At 39.0% G+C, this 21944-nt stretch overlaps 1 protein-coding gene across 11 annotated transcripts in view; it reads left to right on the forward strand.

Moving 5' to 3' along the window:
- The window catches only part of LOC140736843 (CMP-N-acetylneuraminate-beta-1,4-galactoside alpha-2,3-sialyltransferase-like), a 542908-nt gene that overhangs the window by 468775 nt on the left and 52189 nt on the right, over positions 1–21944 (forward strand). For all 11 annotated transcript variants that reach the window (XM_073062828.1, XM_073062823.1, XM_073062829.1 and 8 more), the window contains one exon: positions 8006–8152. In XM_073062828.1, coding sequence (XP_072918929.1) covers positions 8006–8152 — 147 coding nt within the window. The remainder of the gene's footprint in view (positions 1–8005; positions 8153–21944) is intronic.

The raw sequence follows: 21944 nt of genomic DNA on the forward strand, positions 1-21944 counted from the left end.
CAATACAGTAGTGGCAATTCTAAAAAACAATACAAACAACATTAGAATCCCACCAACTCTATATCTTATACACAACATCCAAAATATGAATAAATATATCTCATCCTAACTAAGAGATATACTCACTTTGGCATGCATGTGCTTAACTTCCAAACATGTATAGTCTAGCTAGACCCTGAAATGAGTTCTCCTCACTCACACTATGTGAACAGAGATCAACACATTCACTTTCAGTCATGAAACAACAAAGTAAGACAAAAATAAACATTTACATTACATTGCCTTGTAGTTAAATTACTAGAAAGACTAACCTACTAGGCCAATAAGGAACCTCGCACAACCACGCTATCCAGCGACAATAACTAACTTGCGAAAATCTAAAGCATCCACATGTAAAATGTCAAATTGCCGATATTCTAGATTTACAAACAAGTATAAATGAGTTTACATAGATATTATCAAATATCATTCACCTTTCCTCACGATATGACCAGCACTCAAAGTTCTTTCTAGAACATTGTAACTCTTCGTTCTACTCCACACTTACATAATGAAATCACTATTTTCTCTTAAAGGCACAGGCAGCTATCTTATCATTATCAAGGTGGATGCATAAGTGCACTTTAACAATAAAATGCAATATTTAACGTTCACCTGGTTACACATATGAAGTCAATGACCTCATATCAACTAATTTCTGGACAGATTTTTCTCACAAATGTGGCTGCTCTTTCTGATTCAATTCATCTACTCTTTTTGGTCTCCAACTATCAGTTGCAGTATCAGAATCAGGTTTAATATCACTGGTATATGTCGTGAAACTTGTTAACTTTGCAGCAACAATGCATTGCAATACGTGATAAATGTAGAAAAATTACTGAATCACAGTAAGTATATATGTATATTAAAAGTTCAATTAAGGTAATTAGAAAAAATACTGAATCACAATAAGTATATATGTATATTAAAAGTTCAATTAAGCTAAATAGTTCAGAAGCAGAAATTAAATAAAAAGTAGTGGGTTAGCTCAGTGTCGATTTAGAAATAGTATTTCTAAATGTTATTTGTAACTTCAAATAACTTTGGCCTAAAACCATCCAAGTTACAGGGCGAGGGTGTTCCCTACCCTTTTTTTCTCTCTCTCTCTTCCCCCCCCCCTCTCCCCCTCCCCTCGCACGCACGCACACACACACACACACACACACACACACACATAACATTTTGCTTTTCTACTTTTAATGACAAGTCCTGAAACATTGACTGTTTCTCTCCCTAAAAATATTCAGTGACCAATGTGTTCAGTTTTAGTTTCAGATTTCAATCCGCAGGATTTTTTGCTCCGGTTTCTACAGATCTTTTTGGATTGCCTCTTTATTTTAACTCTGGTCCAGTTCTCTTAAATTTCAAGAATAGATTGCACTCTTCAGAATACTAAAATAGAAGGTCAAATAGAAGGTTTGTGTGTGGTGGTAATAATCTTCTGAGGTGTGTCTATTTAAATGTGAGGAGTATTGTGGGCAAGGCAAACAGACAGACAGACATACTTTATTGATCCCGAGGGAAATTGGGTTTCGTTACAGCTGCACCCACCAAGAATAGTGAAGAAATATAGCAATATAAAACCATAAATAATTAAATAATAGTAAGTTAATCATGCTAAGTGGAAATAAGTCCAGGACCAGCTTATTGGCTCAGGGTGTCTGACACTCTGAGGGAGGAGTTGTAAAGTTTGATGGCCACAGGTAGGAATGACTTCTTATGACGCTCAGTGTTACATCTAGGTGGAATGAGTCTCTGGCTGAATGAACTCCTGTGCCTAACCAGTACATTATGGAGTAGATGGGAGACATTGTCCAAGATGGCATGCAACTTGGACAGCTTCCTCTTTTCAGACACCACTGTCAGAGAGTCCAGTTCCACCCCCACAACGTCACTGGCCTTATGAATGAGATGACCTGGGGGCATGGATTGACATATGGAATTATGACATTGTAGCCATTACTAAAACTTGGCTACAGGAGGGGCAGGACTAGCAGCTTAATGTTCCAGGGTTCAGCTGTTCCAGAAGTGATAGAGGCAGAGGGATGAAGGGTGCAGGGGTGGCATTGCTAGTCAGGGAAAATGTTACAGCAGTACTCAGGCAGGACAGATTAGAGGGCTTGTTTACCGAGGCCATATGGGTGGAGCTGAAAAACAGGAAAAGTATGACCACATTAATGGGGTTGTATTATAGACCATCCAATAGTCAGCGAGAACTGGAGGAGCAAATCTGCAGAGAGATAGCAGTCAACTGCGGGAAGCATAAAGTTGTGATAGTAGGGCATTTTAATTTTCCACATATTGATTGGGACTCCCATACTGTTAAAGGTCTAGATGGGTTAGAGTTTGTAAAATGTGTCCGGGAAAATTTTCTAAATATAATAGAGGTACCATCTAGAGAGGATGCAATATTGGATCTCCTATTAGAAAACGAGTTAGGATAGGTGACGGAAGTGTGTGTAGGGGAACACTTTGGTTCCAGTGATCACAACACTATTAGTTTCAACTTGATCATGGATAAAGATAGATCTGGTCTTCGGGTTGAGGTTCTAAACTGGAAAAAAGCCAAATTTGAAGAAATGAGAAAGGATCTAAAAAGCATGGTTTGGGACAGGTTGTTCTCTGGCAAGGATGTGATTGGTAAGTGGGTGGCCTTCAAAGGAGAAATTTTGAGAGTGCAGACTTTGTATGTTCCTGTCAGGATTAAAGGCAAAGTGAATAAGGAACCTTGGTTCCCGAGGGATATTGGAACTCTGATAAAGAAGAAGAGAGAGATATATAACATGTATAGGCCACACGGAGCAAATAAGGTGCTTGAGGAGTATAAAAAGTGCAAAAAAAAACTTAAGAAAGAAATCAGGAGGGCTAAAATAAGATATGAGGTTGCTTTGGCAGTCAAAGTGAAGGATAATCCTAAGAGCTTCTATAGGTATATTAAGAGCAAAAGGATAGTAAGGGATAAAATTAGTCCTCTTGAAGATCAGAGTGGTCGGCTATGTATGGAACCAAAAGAAATGGGGGAGATCTTAAGTGGGTTTTTTACATCTGTATTTACTAAGGAAACTGGCATGGAGTCGATGGAAATAAGGCAAAACAAGTAGTGAGGTCATGGAACCGATACAGATTGAAGAGGAGGTGCTTGCTGTCTTGATGCAAATCAGAGTAGATAAATCCCCAGGACCTGACTGGGTATTCCCTCGGACCTTGAAGGAGACTAGTGTTGAAATTGCCGGGGCCCTGGCAGATATATTTAAAATGTCGGTATCTACGGGCGAGGTGCCGGAGGATTGGAGGATAGCTCATGTTGTTACGTTGTTTAAAAAAGGCTCTAAAAGTAATCCGGGAAATTATAGGCCAGTAAGTTTGACGTCAGTAGTAGGTAAATTATTGGAAAGAGTACTACGAGATAGGATCTACAAGAATTTGGATAGACAGGGACTTATTAGGGAGAGTCAGCATGGCTTTGTGCATGGTAAGTCATGTTTAACCAATCTATTAGAGTTTTTCAAGGAGGTTTACAGGAAAGTGGATGTTGTCTACATGGACTTCAGTAAGGCCTTTGATAAGATTCCGTATGGGAGGTTAGTTAGGAAGATTCAGTTGCTAGGTATACATGGAGAGGTAGCAAATTGGATTAGACATTGGCTCAATGGGAGAAGCCAGAGAGTGGTAGTAGAGGATTGCTTCTCTGAGTGTAGGCCTGTGACTAGTGGTGTGCCACAGGGATCAGTGCTGGGTCCATTGTTATTTGTCATCTATGTCAATGATCTGGATGATAATGTGGTAAATTGGATCAGCAAATTTGCTGATGATACAAAGATTGGAGGTGTAGTGGACAGTGAGGAAGGTTTTTTAAACTTGCAGAGGGATTTGGACCAGCTGGAGAAATGGGCTGACAAATGGCAGATGGAGTTTAATGCAGACAAGTGTGAGGTATTGCACTTTGGAAGGACAAACCACGGTAGAACATACAAGGTAAATGGTAGGACACTGAGGAGTGGAGTGGAACAGAGGGATCTGGGAATACAGATACATAATTCCCTGAAAGTGGCGTCACAGGTAGATAGGGTCATAAAGAGAGCTTTTGGTACATTGGCCTTTATAAATCAAAGTATTGAGTATAAGAGTTGGAATGTTATGGTGAAATTGTATAAGGCATTGGTGAGGCCGATTTGGAGTATTGTGCACAGTTTTGGTTACCTAATTACAGGAAGGATGTTAATAAGCTTGAAAGAGTGCAGCGAAGGTTTACAAGGTTGTTACCGGGACTTGAGAAACTGAGTTACAGAGAAAGGTTGAATAGGTTAGGACTTTATTCCCTGGAGTGTAGGAGAATGAGGGGTGATTTGATAGAGGTGTATAAAATTATGATGGGCATAGATAGAGTGAATGCAAGCAGGCTTTTTCCACTGAGGCTAGGGAAGAAAAAAACCAGAGGACACGGGTTAAGGGTGAAGGGGGTGAAGTTTAAAGGGAACATTAGTGGGGGCTTCTTCACACAAAGAGTAGTGGGAGTGTGGAATGAGCTGCCAGATGAAGTGGTAAATGCGGGCTCACTTTTAACATTTAAGAAAAACTTGGACAGGTACATGGATGAGAGGGGGTATGGAGGGATATGGTCCAGGTGCAGGTCAGTGGGACTAGGCAGAAAAATGGTTTGGCACAGCCAAGAAGGGCCAAAGGGCCTGTTTCTGTGCTGTAATGTTCTGTGGTTCTAAAATATTGTGCAATTTTTTATAAACTACTGTAAACCTACATTTAGACGTAGTTCCTAAAATTCTTATTTGCTATTACCAATAAATGTACTTCAGTACATAAAATTCTTTATCACCACATGGACATTAATAAGTTACTACAAGTACATCTAATCTGCAAGTGATTTGCCTAATATAACCATATTGACCTAGCAGAGGTCATCGTGGCCATCAATTTTCATAGAATTCAATATTTTATAAATTTCTTATTAAAATGAATGGCTGTACTTAACATACCAAGTCAAGATAAAGCAGTGGTTGCCAAAGTGAATAGAATGCTGAACTATATTTTTAAATCAGTAGAATAAATAATTTTCAAATGGTACTGTAGAATAATAAGATTGCATTCTGAGTACCGTTTGATGATCTAAAGGAAATATGTAAAATCTGAGTGCATACCTCAAAGTTCATCATACAATATATTTATGAGAAAAGACTAGAGATACACTTATACGTAGTGTAAAATTACTAATTTTAATTCTCTTCCCTGAAATATTTACTTTGATTTTGATGTTGACCTGATACAAATATACGGAGTGCCTGACAAATTGATTGTTGCAGTCTGTAGCATTTGATTCATTTAGTAGTTAATAACCGGTGAGACACCATGATTGTGACTTATTTCTCCAGATTCGGAAATGGTTTTAATGTTTCTCCATTTGGAATGTTACCACTTTTTACAAAGAAACCTTTAACTTTGTTGATAACTTTTTTTTAGAGGACGGTATCATATTACTAAGAATCATACTCTTAGCTTCGCCCTTAACCTACTTTTTATTTATTAAAATTAGGTCCTTTCCAAAGATGAAAGCGAACTAGTTGTATTCATAGTGAGTAATGCAACCTTACAACACTGTAATTAGCATAGCTGAATGGCTTTAAGAGGCAATATGCCAATAGTGACGGGAGAAAATGATATGGTGGTTTTTATTAACATACCACACCCCTATTACTCACAGGCATATTGAATGTTGAAGTGTTTTTTAAATTATTGTTCCATCTTAAAATTTTACAAGATGGAGCAGAAGTTTGGAACCTGAAGGAGGTAAATCGTGAAAAAGTAACCATTTAATGGACATTTTCAGATTTGCTGCCTATTAATGGAGAGTAATCCCAATATTTAGTACACAGCATTGGAAAACGGTTTCCTATAGACATTCCACACATTCCCCATATTGTCACGAACTCAGCTCTTTCGGACCGAATGATAACAATTATAAAGTCATCACATGGCAAAGTCATTGTTATGTCATCACTATATGCTAGTTAAAATGGATTTGGATTGAAACGGGTCTTGAATTTTATTATACTTGCTGTATGGAATGGTTAAAATTTATGGAAAGGGTGTGAAACTGCTTCGAGAGATAGATTTATGTCTTCATTTTGTGGTCACATCTGGTTGTCGACTGAATTCTCAATTTGTTAACAACTTTCTGTTCTGCCTTTTAGAACTGTTGTAATGAAGTACTAGTCCCAGAAGTGAAACAACATTAATTTGGATCTTAGAATCATCCTAAGACCTCTCCAATATCAAACCGTTTGACTCTACAGAATAATTTTGATACACATTTTGTCATAAATCTCATTATTTTTAAAACAAAAACCAGAAATGTTCATCAGACACCAATGCTATGAAAATTCAGAGGGATCAAGTTCGGAGAGATTTTAGTTGAAGGAGAATGTATTTATAGTATGAAATTATAAAATGATGCCAAACAGGAGTTCCCATTGAGTCATACCTATTAAAGCCCTTCGGAAGCTCTCCAGCGTTTTGCCTATAGCCTATATATTTATATTCCTGAAAGTATAAGCTGTTTGTTTAAAAGAGTGGCAGCAGTAGGGTGTTGTGTAAAGGCAAAGGAAATGTGAAGGCATTCTGCTGCTATACCGAAATCCATGTCAGAGTGTGTAATTGATTAACTTACACACTTGCTTTTCCTAAAGTCCTGACAATTACTGCCAATAATCTTCAAAAGTTGAAATCCCCCAACTTTGTATTTTCTTGAAAAATTTATGATCCTTTTCAATATACTCCCCACTGCACTATTGAGCAGTTAATTCAAAGGCAAAAAAAGAACTTTTTTTCTTGCCACTGAATTTGGACTGTATTTGATGATTCTAAACTTTTGCACATTGTGTAATGATGAAGTGCTTACTAGTTGGTAGAGTTGGTAACTTTTTCTGTGTTAAGTCACAAATTGAGTTGAATATCTGTATTTGTATAAATGACAGTTTATAGTACAAAATGTTATCATTTTAATTGCCCAGATGGATGCACTTCAGCTTTAGACTGGGAATCATAAAAAATTATGGAAATATGAGGAAATGATTTGGCCCAGTGTAAAGTTAACTTAATCTGAGTTATGTTACAGATTCAGGGCATATCCAAATGTCTGTCAAATAGCTGCCTGTTTTAGCCTCCAGCACATTAAAAGTTGTGAACTTCTCTTCATTTCTGCCATTCTGCTGCCAATCTCATTAAAACTCCTCAAATGTGCCATCCAGTTGTTTGGAACTTGTGATGGTTAGACATCTCACTGGGGCCCTTGTTCTGGCAAACCCTGAGATTCCCATGCTGCCCTGAAACTCATCTTGTTCTACTTCCTGCACTCCTTTATGGGCTCAGAAAAATTTCTCTTAAAGGTAACATCTGAGAGAAAGTGAACTTACTGTGTGTTGAGATATTAATTGGAACAACATCCAAAGATCTGGGAGCTTTATCATTCCAGCACCACCGAAGTTCTTAGCATACCAGATTAACAGTTTTACAGTACTTGAAATTGGTCACCCTATTTAGAGACCTTCCTGCTAAGAATGAGAGATTATTTTGTTAACATTGTTGGTGAGAGACATGAGACATGAACAGAGATGTCTACCTTTGCACCACATTATAAAGGGATAGATTTGTATGATCACCTGCCAGTTCAGTCAAGTGTTCCAGAAGCCGGATAGGACAATGGCACAAAGAACTCAAAAATATTATGAAAAGTGCAAAAAATGTCAATTCCAAAGCTGTCATCAAAGAGCAAGTTGTCATATGGGGGGGGGGAGAAAACAATGAATGGAGCCCAAATGAATAATTCATGATCATTGGAATGGTTGCTTTCTTCACCATTTAGGTGGATTGTATTAAACAGGATACAAAATAAAGAAGTACAGTATGTTGATTATTTTTAAATGGAGAGTAGCCGTTTTGCTTTGCTTATTTACAGAGTCCTTCAGATGGTTTCTGGAAGTCTGTTGCCACATTTGTCCCAAAGGAGCCCAAAGAGATACGAATTCTGAATCCTTATTTCATCCGTGAAGCGGCTTTCACATTTATTGGCCTTCCAGTCAACAATGGAATGATGGGTCGTGGGGTAAGAAAAGCTTGACTAATTGAAACTATTAGATTTTTCACTTTACTCTTGCAGAACTGTGTAGACTAGAGTATTTACTTTGAACATCTTGCTCAGAAATGGAAGGATATAGATTTTCATTGACATTTCATGTGCAGTGGTTGTTCTTAACTTGTGTGGGCTTTAGAAGGAGAGAATAGGAAGATCTTGTTAATTGTAGACAATTGCTCAGAGGAGTGTAGATTAGAATGTGCAAATGAAGACCACTTAACCCTTCAGTCCTATTGGATGTTCCTGTTTCATTTTATATTCCAAAGCTCTGTGGGTCACTGGGTTCACTGACCACTAACTTATCCCTAGTGTGAGCTGAATGGTAGCGTCTGGAATAGCTGATGCAAATGTGGAGAGACTATATAATGGGATTATTATAAACTTAGTGCAAATAGGCAGTTGGTGGTCATCATGGAGATGATGGCCAAAGGACCTTATTTCCATACTGTTTGCCTCTGTGATTGATAGCCAACTTTTCCACAAGATGTTGCTGTAAATGTAGAACTCACTTCAGTTGCTCTCATGCACCACCTAATGGCCTCCTGGAATGGCAGTAGCAGAGGGCACTGTGAACGTTTGAGCAAACTGCATAGCTTACTAACAATTTTTTACTAAATTGTAAAACGTTTATTATATGATGCGAAGAGTCGGTACAGCAGCAACGCTTTCTGAACACACCAGCCTGCAAGCATCTAGCAAAGTGCAGTTACCAAACTGGTAAGAGGTTGCACATTACCACAGGTGGGATGCATTTACTGGTTTTGTTAAATATACAGATATCGTGAGCACATTTTCCACTGCCTAAGTATCAATATGAAATTACTGGCATACAGACAATATAGGAGAAGTAACATTTCATGACCTGGCAGAGAGGAACTGGATTCCACGGTGCCCATTCCATAGGTTACACCATAGAAACTACATGGCTTGGAGAATGAAATGATATAACTGTTTTTGAGGAATACTCTTTGTAATTTTTGTTCATTTGAATATTCTTAACATAAGTAGTGCTGCAAACCAACTATGTCAAATCATCATATCAAGTTATTGTATGCATTGCATCAGTCAATGAAAAAGTTTACCATCCTGTTTAATTGATTCTTTTCCACCTTAATTGCATGTTTGAAAATCGGAATGGCTGAATTTGTATTAAGTATTTCCATTTCTCCAAGTTAAATTGAAACACAAGGAGTATGAGCATTGCAGCGTGTTCTAGTTTCGAAGCATACCATTCAATCTATAAGGCCTGCACTGTTACCTTCTTTGCATAAAATGCCAGCATTACTCAGTTCAATGTGTTTTAGTGGATGGCTGTGAACATGCAGGTATAGCAAAAGATACTTCACAGAGACAGCACCTAATACAACTTACTATCATTTTCAATTCCTACACACTTAAATTTTTGTCATTTTCACGCACAATATTTTTGTAAAAGTGTGTACATTGAATGTTTCTGTAATCTTCCTTTAGAGCTTTTTACACAATAAGAACAAAACCAGACAATTGAATCCATTTCATGATTTACCTTTGGTCACCAATAACAGAACAATGGGGGTGGTGGTCAAACAAGTCAGGCAGATGGCATTCCAACAGACAAAGCATTTATGGTTCAAGATTCCAGATTGTTTACAGTCATTCTTCAGAACACGAGTGTAAAGGAGAACAAAATGATTGTTACTCTGGATCCGATGCAACATAATATAAACCCAATTAGTGTCAAAAGCACTACAAATATAAATATACAAGCAATCCTATAAAACACAATATACAAGTAACTGTTGAGTGTGATTGTATAGCTTATACAGTTATACTCATTGTATGTACATAAGTAACACTAGGTGCAGGAGTAACTGAATGTAAGGTGACACTGACAGGAATTGATAAAGTGACAAAGTGACTCTTGGCAAGAGGAACTCTTCTCAATGGCAGTAGAGCATATGAAAACAGTAGGACAGTGGCTGTGTGGCAGTCATACTAAAGTGGCAGGGGATGGTGAGGTGAAGGATGCTGAGGGGCTGTGGAGTGGAGTGAGTGGCTGATTACCATGGATGTAATGGTGGTGAGGGACGGTAGGTGGGTGATTGAGTGGAGGTATCAATCAACCTGATGGCTTGGGGAAAGTAACTGTTTTTGAGTCTAATGGTCCTAACGTGGCTGCTGTACCTTCTTCCCTGCATGGGGGTGGGACAAACAGTCCATGAGCATGATGGATGGGATACATCATGATATTGCTGGCCTTTTTCCGTATTTATCTCCTTGATGGTGGGTAAGCTGGTGCGCATTTACTGACCTGGTCATCAAAATTCAACGATCTGTTTCTGAACTGGCTGAAATAAAAGCCTCAACAACCCATAAAAGCCCAATAACTCCGTGGGTCTGAAATCCCAAATGGAAAATGCTGGGTAGGTAATTAATTTCCCTAAAATAGGGATAACAGTTAATAGTTAAAGCACAAATTAAAAAGAAAAAAGGGAAAATGTGTTGCTAGTAGACTCATTTATTAAACCTATACTTGTATCATTTAAAGTATATCTGCTGTCAATCAACAATCTGTTGTCCATTGGTACTGCTGCTGTTACCTCTAATTACATTGTTTCACTGAGTTACAATTAGTTTAATATCAAACACATAATGCATTGAAGCATTTTACCCTAACTAATTCTACCTTAATCTCTAAATTGTTTTATTTATTTTTGAAGTACTATATGAATATGATATAATTTATGATCTGAAGTAGTATCTCTGCCAGTTTGCCTGTGTTCTCTGGGTCCTACAGTTCCTCCTCAGCTTATGAAAGCCCAGCATGTAAGCTTGTACATATAGCCGAGCTTTTGGGAGACCGGTGGGATAGATTTGCCAGCTGCTGCAGGGCTGCAGGCATCCGCTTCCACCTGGGAATTCGGTTCTCAACGTCAGTTATGACACGCAGACTGTCCAGGTTATGAACAGTTCACAGGAACAGAATGCTGGGGAGGACCTGTAGTCTTCAGAATCAGAATCAAAATCAGGTTTATCATCATTGACTTAGGACATGAAACTTGTTATTTTGTGGCAATAGTACAGTGCAATACATAAAAATTACTATAAATTACAATAAGAATATATTAATTAGATAGGTAACTAAATAGTGCAGGGATAAAAGAGTGGAATAGTGATGTAACTTTCATGGACAGTTCAGAAATCTGATGGTGGAGAGGAAGAAGCTGTTACTAAAATGTTGAGTGTGTGTCTTCAGGCTCCTGTACGTCCTCATTGATGGTAGCAATGAGAAGAGGGCATATCCTGGATGGTGAAGTTCTTTCACGATCCTGGTATGAAGCCTCAATGCATAGGATTGTAAGAGGTTGCAGACTAAGCCAGCTTCATCATGGGCACAAGCCTCCACAACATTGGGGACATCTGCAAGAGGCAATGCCTCAGGAAGGTAGCATCCATCATTAAGGGGCCCTCACCATCCAGGGCATGCCCTCTTCTTGTCATAGCCATCTGGGGAGAGGTGGAGGAGCCTGAAAAGCCACACTCAACAATGTAGGAACAACTTCTTCCCCTCCAACATCTGATTTCCAAAAGGTCCATGAACATTACTTTGTTATTCCTTTTTTGTTGCACTGTACTGCTACCATGAATCAACAAATTTCCTGTCATATTGGATGTTTGATAATAAATCAGCTTCTTCTGATTCTGATTTTGCACAGATTTTGGAGTTAGGTCAACACCTATGCCTTGTTGAAGAAACTAATCAGCATAAGAGCAGGAAAATATAGTTTTCAGATTAAATATTAGTTACCAGGATTATTTTACAGGAGACAGCAAAGATCAGAAATCAGTGGAAGTTTGTGGGTTTAAGCATTTTGAAAGGGTTTGAAAAATTGGACAAGGAAATAAAAACTTTTATATTAGAACTCATTGACAAATGATTAAAATGTAAAATTACTTTTTAAAACACCAAAGGAAGAGCTGAAATCAATTAGCTAGTTGAATTAGGGAAAGTTTTAACATGAATTTTTTCTAGGGATTATATATTTTAAAGCCTCAATCATAGAATAAGAATAATCGACCTCACTACACAAAAATAACGTTCACTTGTGTATTTATAAATCTGTATGGAATCAGTACACCTGAAACCAGAATGATGGGTGTTAAAAATCAACAATTGTTCACATTTTCTCCACTTGAAGCAGAAATCAAATATCTCTCCTTTCGGTGAAGAGAAAAATAAGGGCGTAATGTGATGGGGAAAAGTAGAGAAATAGTGCTTTTTTTTCCAAAGCAGTTTAAAACTGGATTGAAAATCTCATTCTGACAAGTATAACCAACAGTTTTGTCCAAACATAAGTATACACATTTGTTAAATATAACAGTTGAGTAAAAATGACCTCTTTGTATCAGTGTTGTTAAAACTACAATTGTGGCTTATGCCACCTAGGTCTTTGATCAGCAAGTAATCAAATCAACCTATTTTCAGGAAACTCTACCATCATATATTTGAATACCTTCGCATTTTGGCACTCAGTAAATCAAACGCCCAGTGTTTTTGTCCCACTGAAACCCAAGTGCCTCCATTGCTTCCATATGTTTAATTAAGATTCTGAAGAGGTTAAGATTAACCCTCTGAACTTAATGCAGTATTTAGATTGCTTTTAGATTCTTCTTATTTCTTTCCCACTCTTGGTAAAGACTGTCAGGGCACAATTTCATTATTGTATTATTTTCTCAGGAATGATTAATGAGTCTTACATTTCTAGAGTCATAGAGTAAACCTATAATAATATGAACTTGAAACTTCTGTTCAATTAAAATTGCAGATCAAAAGAAACTGTAAACTAGGATAACTTAGTGAAGTTAATAATCATATTTGATAGACTATTAAAATTACATGCAAGCTGATTGTTTCAGGCAGCCCCTCTTTGGCTTAATTGTGCCTGTATTGGGCATGATTCCTCATCTACAAATGTCCACAAGTGTTTATTCATCCCCTCATTTGGAATTGTGCAAACATAGAGAGCCCATGGGGATATGTTTGACTTTGTTCTGCAGTTTTCTTATTTGCCATAGATAGATAAACTTGAAAGATTTCTCTTCCTGTGCTCATACCATTACCTATGTCCCCCGCCCCCGCACTTCACCCTAAACAGCCCAGAGATCTTTCCCCAGCTCCCTTCTATTAGCCTTCAGTAATATCATTCAAAACAGTGTCAGTCTTTACATATTTACTGATAAGATCCAGTTTTACCTTGCCACCACCATCTCTTAATTAACTAGCTACTGTTTGATTATCGGTACTGGAAGGGCAGGAATTCCTTTTGGGAACACCTGGAGATTCTCACTCGTCCCCATCCTGAATATCGTTCCTGATCATTGATTCTGTCCTTCTTTCTGGTGGCTGGCTGATGCTGAACCAGATTATTTGCAACTGTGTGTCATATTTCACTTAACAAATTGAACTTCAGATCACATTACAATAGCAAGACTCTTCATCTCACCTCTGTACACATGTCTGACTCCAACCTGTGTCAGCTCACCTACTGCTGAAACCCTTGTAACTCTTGCTTTGGCTGGTGGCTTAATATAAGGGATGATAGCCATGGCCCTGCCAAGATTAAGAAATCTCGTTTGGGTGGATGCTGAGTGATGTGTCCCCATTACAAATCGGTACCATGAAATAACAAACAGTACACAATATGCGATTAAACAATTGAGCTTTATAATTCTGAATTTGACTATATGTTTAGTAAAGAAAGGAAAGAAGAAGAAGGGCCCATTCTTATGAACTAAGTCTATTGAGCAAGGTTGGTGCCCACTGATAAGGTCCTTCGTCCACCATCAACCTCCTCCGATTGTTGCTGACCTTCGGACCCTCGCTCCAGGTCCACTCCGTCTGGCGGTCTACCAACTCCCTCCATTCGTGTCTTCCTCATCTCTCCCCGGCCAAAAAAACTCATGCATTCCCAGCTCCCAGGCACACAAAAAAGAACAACATCCTGCTCATTGGCTAGCATGCCTCGTTATCATAACCCAAACATTGCTGCTACAGAGAAACCATTACCTCAGCAGTGGAACATTACAAAGAAGCCATTACATTAGCAGTGAAACCTTACAGCGTGTTACACCCTCATCCATACATACCTTTTTCCCTCAATACTCAACTGTTACAATGCACTCTGAGGCCCTCCTTATTCTGTTTTTGTAATTTGTTATCTTCCAGAACAGTGCTGTGTGCATCTGAAATTGAACAAAGTCCAGTTCACCCATCATCTTGGTTTTTGCTAAAGCAAAGGGTGAAGTTTGAAATTTCAAAAACCATTCATATCTTTTTGGTTACTTCACTCTTGATGAAGGGTTTCGGCTGGAAACGTCGTCACTACCTCCTCCCATAGATGCTGTCTGGCCTGCTGAGTTCTGCCAGCATTTTGTGTTTTCATGTCTTTTCCCTCATCGTTTCTGTAATTTCCTCCAGTGTTGAAACATGCCAAGCTATCCATGTTCCACAACATTGCATTCCCCAATTTACTTGTTGCCCCATTGACATTCCTGCTTTAACTGGCAGGATGCAAAGGTTTTGAAATATCTCCTTGAACTTCTTTGCTTCCTTCTCTCCTTTCACCTTTAAAAGCTATTCAAAAAATAAAACAACTCTTTGGCAGAGATTTTTTTCATCTGGCCTAATATCTCCTCATGTGGTTCTGAATCAGTTTTCAGTTTGGTAGAGATCATATGAACCATGTTGGGAGATTCTAAGTGGACGTTGGTGCTAGTATGTTTGGATGTCACGGCTGAGATTAAATTCTCTTAGTATTGAATATGACAGCTGTTTGCTTTCCATCTCTGTGCTGTAGGTTATTATCTTTAGTACCTATTATTTGTGTTAGTGTACTGGTAGGATAAAGCTTGCTGTGACTCGCAGGACATCATAGCACAGAACTCGTCTTAAAATGTTTTTTAAACCAAGCAGTACTGCAACTAGTATAATGTAAAATACTGCAAATAATACAAGAAGTATGAAGAAACTATAAAAGTATCAAGTGACATAGGATTGCACGATAAGAAAAACTCCAAACTAAATAAAGAACCATGTACTTCTGCAGCCTACATGCCCTAACTGACTCGTAGGGTCGTAGAACATTACAACACTGAAATAGCCCCATCAACCCACTGTCCTTGCCGAACTATTAATTTACTTAGTCCCATCAACCTGCACCTTGACAAAAGTCCTCAATAACCCTCCCATCCATGTACCGATCCAGCTTTATTGTAAATGTTGAAATTGAACCACCAGTTCCACCATTTCCACTGGCAGCTCGTTCTACACTCTCACCACCCTTTGAGTGAAGAGGTTCCCCCTCATGTTCCCCTTAAAAATGTCACCTTTCGCCTTTAACCTGCCACCTATAGTTCTAGTCTCACCCCAACCTGAATGCAAAAAGATTGCTTAGATTTGCCCTATCTATACCCCTCATAATTTTGTATACCTCTATCAAACCTCCGCTCATTCTCCTACGCTCTAGGGAATAACGTCTTAAACTATTCAACATATCCCTATAACTCAGGTACAGGCAACATCTTTGTAAATTTTTCTGCACTCTTTCAATCTTATTGATATCTTTCCCATAGGTAGGCTCACAATAGTGCAAATCGGGCCTTGTTTATGACTTATACAACATCAACATAACATCCCAACTCCTGGACTCAACACTTGGATTTATGAAGACCAATATGGCAAAAGCTCATTATGATCCTATCTATCTGTGACTCCACTTTCAAGGAATTATGGATCTGTATTCCCAGATCCCTCTGTTCCTCTGCACTCCTCTGAGCGCTATTGCTCACGCTGTAAGTTCTTCCCTGGTTTGTCCTCCAAAATGCAACATCTCACACTTGTCTATATTAAATGCCACCTGCCATGTTTCAGCCCATTTTTCCATTGGGTCCAAATCCCACTGCAAGCTTTGATAACCTTTCTTACTGTCCACTGCACCCCCAAACTTAGACTCATCCGCAAGTTTGCTGATTGAGTTTACTACGTTATCATCCAGATCATCGAGATTGGTGATGAGCAGCAACAGACCGAATGCCAATCTCTCCAAATACACTAGTCACAGACCTCTAGTCAGAATGCAACCATCTACCAACACTTTCTGGCTTCTCTCACAAAGCCAATGCTTAATCCATTTTACTATTCTGATTGCCAAGCCACTTGACCTTCTTGACCAACCTCCCATGCGGGCCTTTGTCAAATGCTTGCTAAAGTCCATGTAGACAACATTCACTGCCTTGCCTTCATCAGCTTCCCTAGTAACTTCCTCGAAAAACTCTATAACATTGATTAGACACAACCTACTACAACCATCAAGCCATGTTGACTATCTCTAATCAGTTCCTGTATACCTAAGTACAATACTTATATACCCTTGCAGTTTCTTAACTCTACCCACAAAGATTCAGCATTCTCTGACCCAATGTCACCTCTTTCAAAAGATGTAATTTCATTTCTTACCAACAGAGTCACACCACTGCCTTTGCCTTCCTCCCTGTCCTTTCAATAGAAAGTATATCCTTTTATGTTAAGCTCCCATCAATGGCCTTCTGTCAGCCACAACTCAGTGATGCCCACAATGTCATACAGACCAATCTGTAATTGCACCATGACTTCATCCACCTTATTCTGAATGCTACACGCATTTAAATGCAGCACCTTCAGCCCTGCATTCTTTGCCTCTGTGGTACAATTTAACGCTTTGCCCTCTCCGCCATTGTACCCAACTTAACCTTCCTTACATTCATGTTACATCTATTATCTACTTGTAAACTTGCTGGCTTATCCTCGGCTCTGTCATACTAGTTCCCATCCCCCTGCCATATTAGTTTAAACCATTCTTCACAGCTTCAGTAAACCTGCCCTCAAGAATATTGATCCCCCTTGGATACAAGTGTAACCCATCTTTTTAGTACAGGTCACACTGCTGCAAAAGAGGTCCCAATTATCCAGAAATCTGAATCCCTGCCCACTGCTCCAATTCTTCAGCCACAGATTAATCTGCCATCTCATTCTATACTTATCGTCAGAATCCATTCCCGAATCTAGTGGACCCATTTACTCCTCTCTGTAATCAGGTTTCATTGCTAAGTGGTTGTGAAGTGGAAATGCTCTGGGTTCATCAGCTCCTGAAGAAGTTTTTAGAACGTATATGGACAATCAGACTGAAGAATCTCTATGGAGAGACAAATAATATAAACCGCAGGTTAGTCTCGGGGTAAGAAAATAGCTTCTCTTGCAGACTTCATCTTGCACCTTAGATTTTAAAAAAATAATTTTTAAGCAGTTGGCTGGGTTGGTCAGTCAGAAGTTAAATATGTATCTTGCTGCAGATACCTGCCTACAGTGCTGCTACCACTACATTTTGTAAAATATAACTTAATTCACCTAATATTGATTTCATATATTGAGAGGACAGATCAAACTATTTTTTCTTCTTAACAACTGACCTTTGAGAAATAAAACCCTTGGTTTAGATATTAGTTCATCTTAATGGGGTAGCTACTGCACAGAGCTTCCTGGTCTCATGTTAGTCAACACCAGTTAATAAAACAAAGAAGGACATTTCAGACAGTGTTATCTTTAAGCTGATCAGAAGGCTTGGAATTGTCTGAGCCATGATGGATCATTTTACACAATTTTATTCCTTTGAACCCGTTCTTGAGGAGGCCACTATTATCTTGTGGAAGATTAACAGATTGGATTTAACAATACATGGTTAAACTAAATCCCTAATGTTCTTAGAGAAAAGCAGATGAATAATAGGTGTTTTTGTCAAATTGTAATATTCTGTGATTGGTAAGATAGGGTGTCACAAAGGCACTCCAGAGCTCTAGTGGAGGGTGGAGGGAGTGGATATTGTGAGCGCTGACAGAAATTCAAACAGGTTTAAAAAAATGTAAACATGAGAAAGGCAGCAGATGCTGGAAATCCAAAGCAACACACACAAGAAATGGTGGAGGAACTCAGCAGGTCAGGCATCATCTATGGAAATGTGTAAACTGTTGACATTTCGGGCCAAGATCCTTGTTCACGACTGAGAAGGAAGGGGGAGGATGCTAGAATAAAAAGTGGAGGGAGGGGAAAGAGACTAAATGGAAGGTGATAGGTGAAGCCGGGTGGGTGGGAAAGGTCAAGGGCTGGAGAAGAAAGAATCTGATAGGAGAGGGGAGTGGACAATAGGAGAACAGAAAGGAGGAGGAGGGCACCTATGGGGAAGGTGAGAAGAAGTGAAAGGTTGGAATGAGGAATAGAGGAAGCGGGGAATATATAATGAAGGCAACAGCTGTGCTAAACTTGTCACATTGTAACAAAAATATTATTGTAATGCCTCCTTTCTCCGAGAATCCACTCTCGCAGGTTGATGGAGATTATTGTTCATATAGAGTTGTGGCCTTGTAATTCAGGCAGACTTGGTGTCAACATTGATGCAGAAGTCAATATGGTGAGTGTTCTGCTTTAAGCACTGCAAAAGGCAAACAACACTTGAAGTTTATCTAGAATTCTGTTCATTGTGCATATTCCAATCCAATCAAATAATCCTTGTTACAGACCTTGTGAGAATGTCTCTTGCTTTAATTCAAAGTTCATAGTGAATTTATTATCAAAGTTCATATAGGCCAGCATATACAGCCCTGAGATTCATTTTCTTGTGGGCATACCCAGTAAATCCATAATAAAATAATAACCACAATGGAATCACTGTAAGACCGCACCAACTTGGGCATTCAACCATTGTTCAAAAGACAACAAAATGTGCAAATACAAAAAGAAAGAAAAAATAATAATAAATAAGCAATCAGTATCAAGAGTACACGATGAGTCCTTGAAAGTGAGTCTATAAATTATGGAAACAAGTGATGGGGCAAGTGAAGTTGTGAAGTTATCCCTTTTGGTTCAAGAACCTGATGGCTGAGGGGTAATAACTGTTCCTGAACATGGTGATGTGGGTCTAAAGTTGCCATACCTTTTTCCTGATGGCAGCAGCAAGAAGAAAACATGAGCTGGGTGGTCAGGGCCCCTGATGATGAGTGCTGCTATCCTGTGACTACACGCCGTATAAATGTGCTCAATGGCATGGAATGCTTCACCCATGACGGTCTGGGCCATATCCACTTCTGTCCAAGAGCCAGTCAATATACCCTCCACCACACCTCTAAAGAAGTTTGTCAAAGTTTTAGATATCATGCTGAATCTTCATAAATTCCTAAGGAAGTAGAGGTGCCACCATGCTTTCTTCATAAATACATGTACATGCTGGTCCCAGGACAGGTCCTCCAAAATGATAACACAGAGCAATTTAAGGTCACTGACCCTCTCCACCTCTGATCCTCCATTGAGGACTGGCACATGGACTTCCAGTTTCCTTCTCCTGAAGTTAATAATCAGCTCCTTGGTCTTGCTGACCATGAGTAAGAGGTTGTTGTTGTGACACCATTCAGCTAGATTTTCAATCTCCCTCCTATATGTTGATTTATCACCACCTTTTATTTGGCCTACAACAGTGGTGTCGTCAGCATGCTTGAATACAGCATTAGACTTGTATTTAGCTCCACTGTCATTAAGTGTACAGCAAATAGAGCAGGGGCTAAGCACACAGCCTTGTGGTGCACCTGTGCTGATGGTGATTGTAGAAGAAATGTTGCTGCCGATCCGAAGTGACTAGGGTCTGCAAGAGAGGGAATCGAGGATCCAATTGCACAAGGAGGTATTGAGACCAAAGTCTTGAAGCCTATTGATTAATTTTGAGGAGATTGAAGGTTAGCTGCCAAGCATGTTTAGACCAGGAATAATTTAGATTTTCAGTAAAAGATGAATTAGCTAAGCCATTTATTTCGAATCATGTTTCTATGGTAACTGTACCTTTGATGATATCTTCAGGTTCAAAAGTCCTACAAATCCTTAAGAATCCTGGAGACTTGATGACAGGAACCTTGGGTATATGTTATCAATGGATTGTCAGACACATCAATATGTGTATTGCTGTTTGGAAAGAAGTGATAAGACACCAATAGAGTGTGATTACAAAACGATATCAAACCTGTTAATCATATGCAACTACAAAGGTTTCAGATTAACAATTAATTCTACACATCACATTGAACTTCTAGAACTGCATAGAATACTAATTATAAGTTAATCTTGTTCATAGTTAATAGGCTTGCTATTCTCCAGTAGGATTAGTTTGTACTTCTAGCCACAGCCCAAGGATAAAAGGATATCGTCAGTATGAAAAGAGTATTTTGTTAATTAAATAACTTGAAGCACTTTTCTCTGTACTCAGTTATCTCTTTTTAATCAACTGAGAAGAAAAATATATTGGTCCTGAGATAGGATATAGTAGTACAATAAAAATTGGAATAATACATCAGGGGTTGTGGCTGTCTACCAGACATGGAAGAGATTAAATTGGACCATATATGACATGATTTTTGACTTTAAATTTATCTATTTATGTCTCTGACAAAAATAATAAATAAAAACTCATTAATCCACTAATACTAAAATTAAAAAATTAATCACTGACACACAAAATACTGAAAACACTCAGTTGGTCAGGCTGAAGACCATTCATCAGAATTAAATTTTTCTTCCTCATCTCCACTTTGGGAATCTCCAGTAAAATAAATGTGGACTCTGTTCCAAAACCAAGTACAGGTGTCTCCACCCACCGCCCCCCCCCCCCCCCCAGTTTACAAAGGTAGTGTTCCTATGAAACCTTTCTTAAGCCAAAATGGCATAAAGCAAAGAACCATTAATTTATATGGGAAAAAAAATTCTAAAAGCGAAAATCCTCTTTGTAATGCGAAAACGAGTAACTAATGTAGGTAACACGAGTGAATCTGCAGATGCTGGAAATAAATAAAAACACAAGATTCTGGCAGAACTCAGCAGGCCAGACAGCATCTATGGGAGGAGGTAGTGACGACATTTCAGGCCGAAACCCTTCATCAGGAGTGAAGTAACATGGGATGGTTGAGGGGGGATAAGAAGTGGGGGGAGGGATGAAGTAGAGAGCTGGGAAGTGATAGGCTGAAGGGAAATGGGCTAGGGGGAAGGTGGAGAATTATGGGAAATAAAAGAGAAAGAAAGGTAGGGCTGGGGGGAGATTATAGTGAGGGGGAAAAAAGAGAGAGAAAGAGAACCAGACTAAAATAATAGATAGGGATGGGGTAAGGGGGGGGCAGGGGTATCAACGGAGGTCTGTGAGTTGAATGTTCATGCTGGCGGGTCGAAGGCTACCTTGGCGGGAGATAAGGTATTGCTCCATCGACCTGCATGTGGCCTCATCTTGACGGTAGAGGAGGCCATGGACAGACATATTGGAGTGGGAGTGGTCTGTAGAATTGAAGTGTGTGGTGGCCACAGGGCGATCCCGCCACTGCTGGAGGACTGAGCGCCGGTGTTCGGCGAAACGATCGGCGATCTATCTTTGTGCTAAAGGATCAAGTGCTTTCCCAACATATATAACAAATAAACTCTTCTCTGGCTTCCAGTTGGGTACTGGTATTGATTTTAACCAATGTTTCGATGACAAACTGTGCTATCTTCATTAGGGGCAATGGTTTTGAGACCACCTGTTGAAGAAAGCCATTGAAATAAAACTAGAGGGAAAGAATTTTAACAAAGATGAAGGTCTTGCTCTAAGTAAGAACTGGAATTGGATTGTAAACAAGGTGGGACAGCAGAAACCTGATGGTTAAGGACTGAGCAAATAGCAGGAATGGA

The sequence above is a fragment of the Hemitrygon akajei genome, chromosome 12 (genome assembly GCF_048418815.1).
Source record: "Hemitrygon akajei chromosome 12, sHemAka1.3, whole genome shotgun sequence".
Lineage (NCBI taxonomy): Eukaryota > Metazoa > Chordata > Chondrichthyes > Myliobatiformes > Dasyatidae > Hemitrygon > Hemitrygon akajei.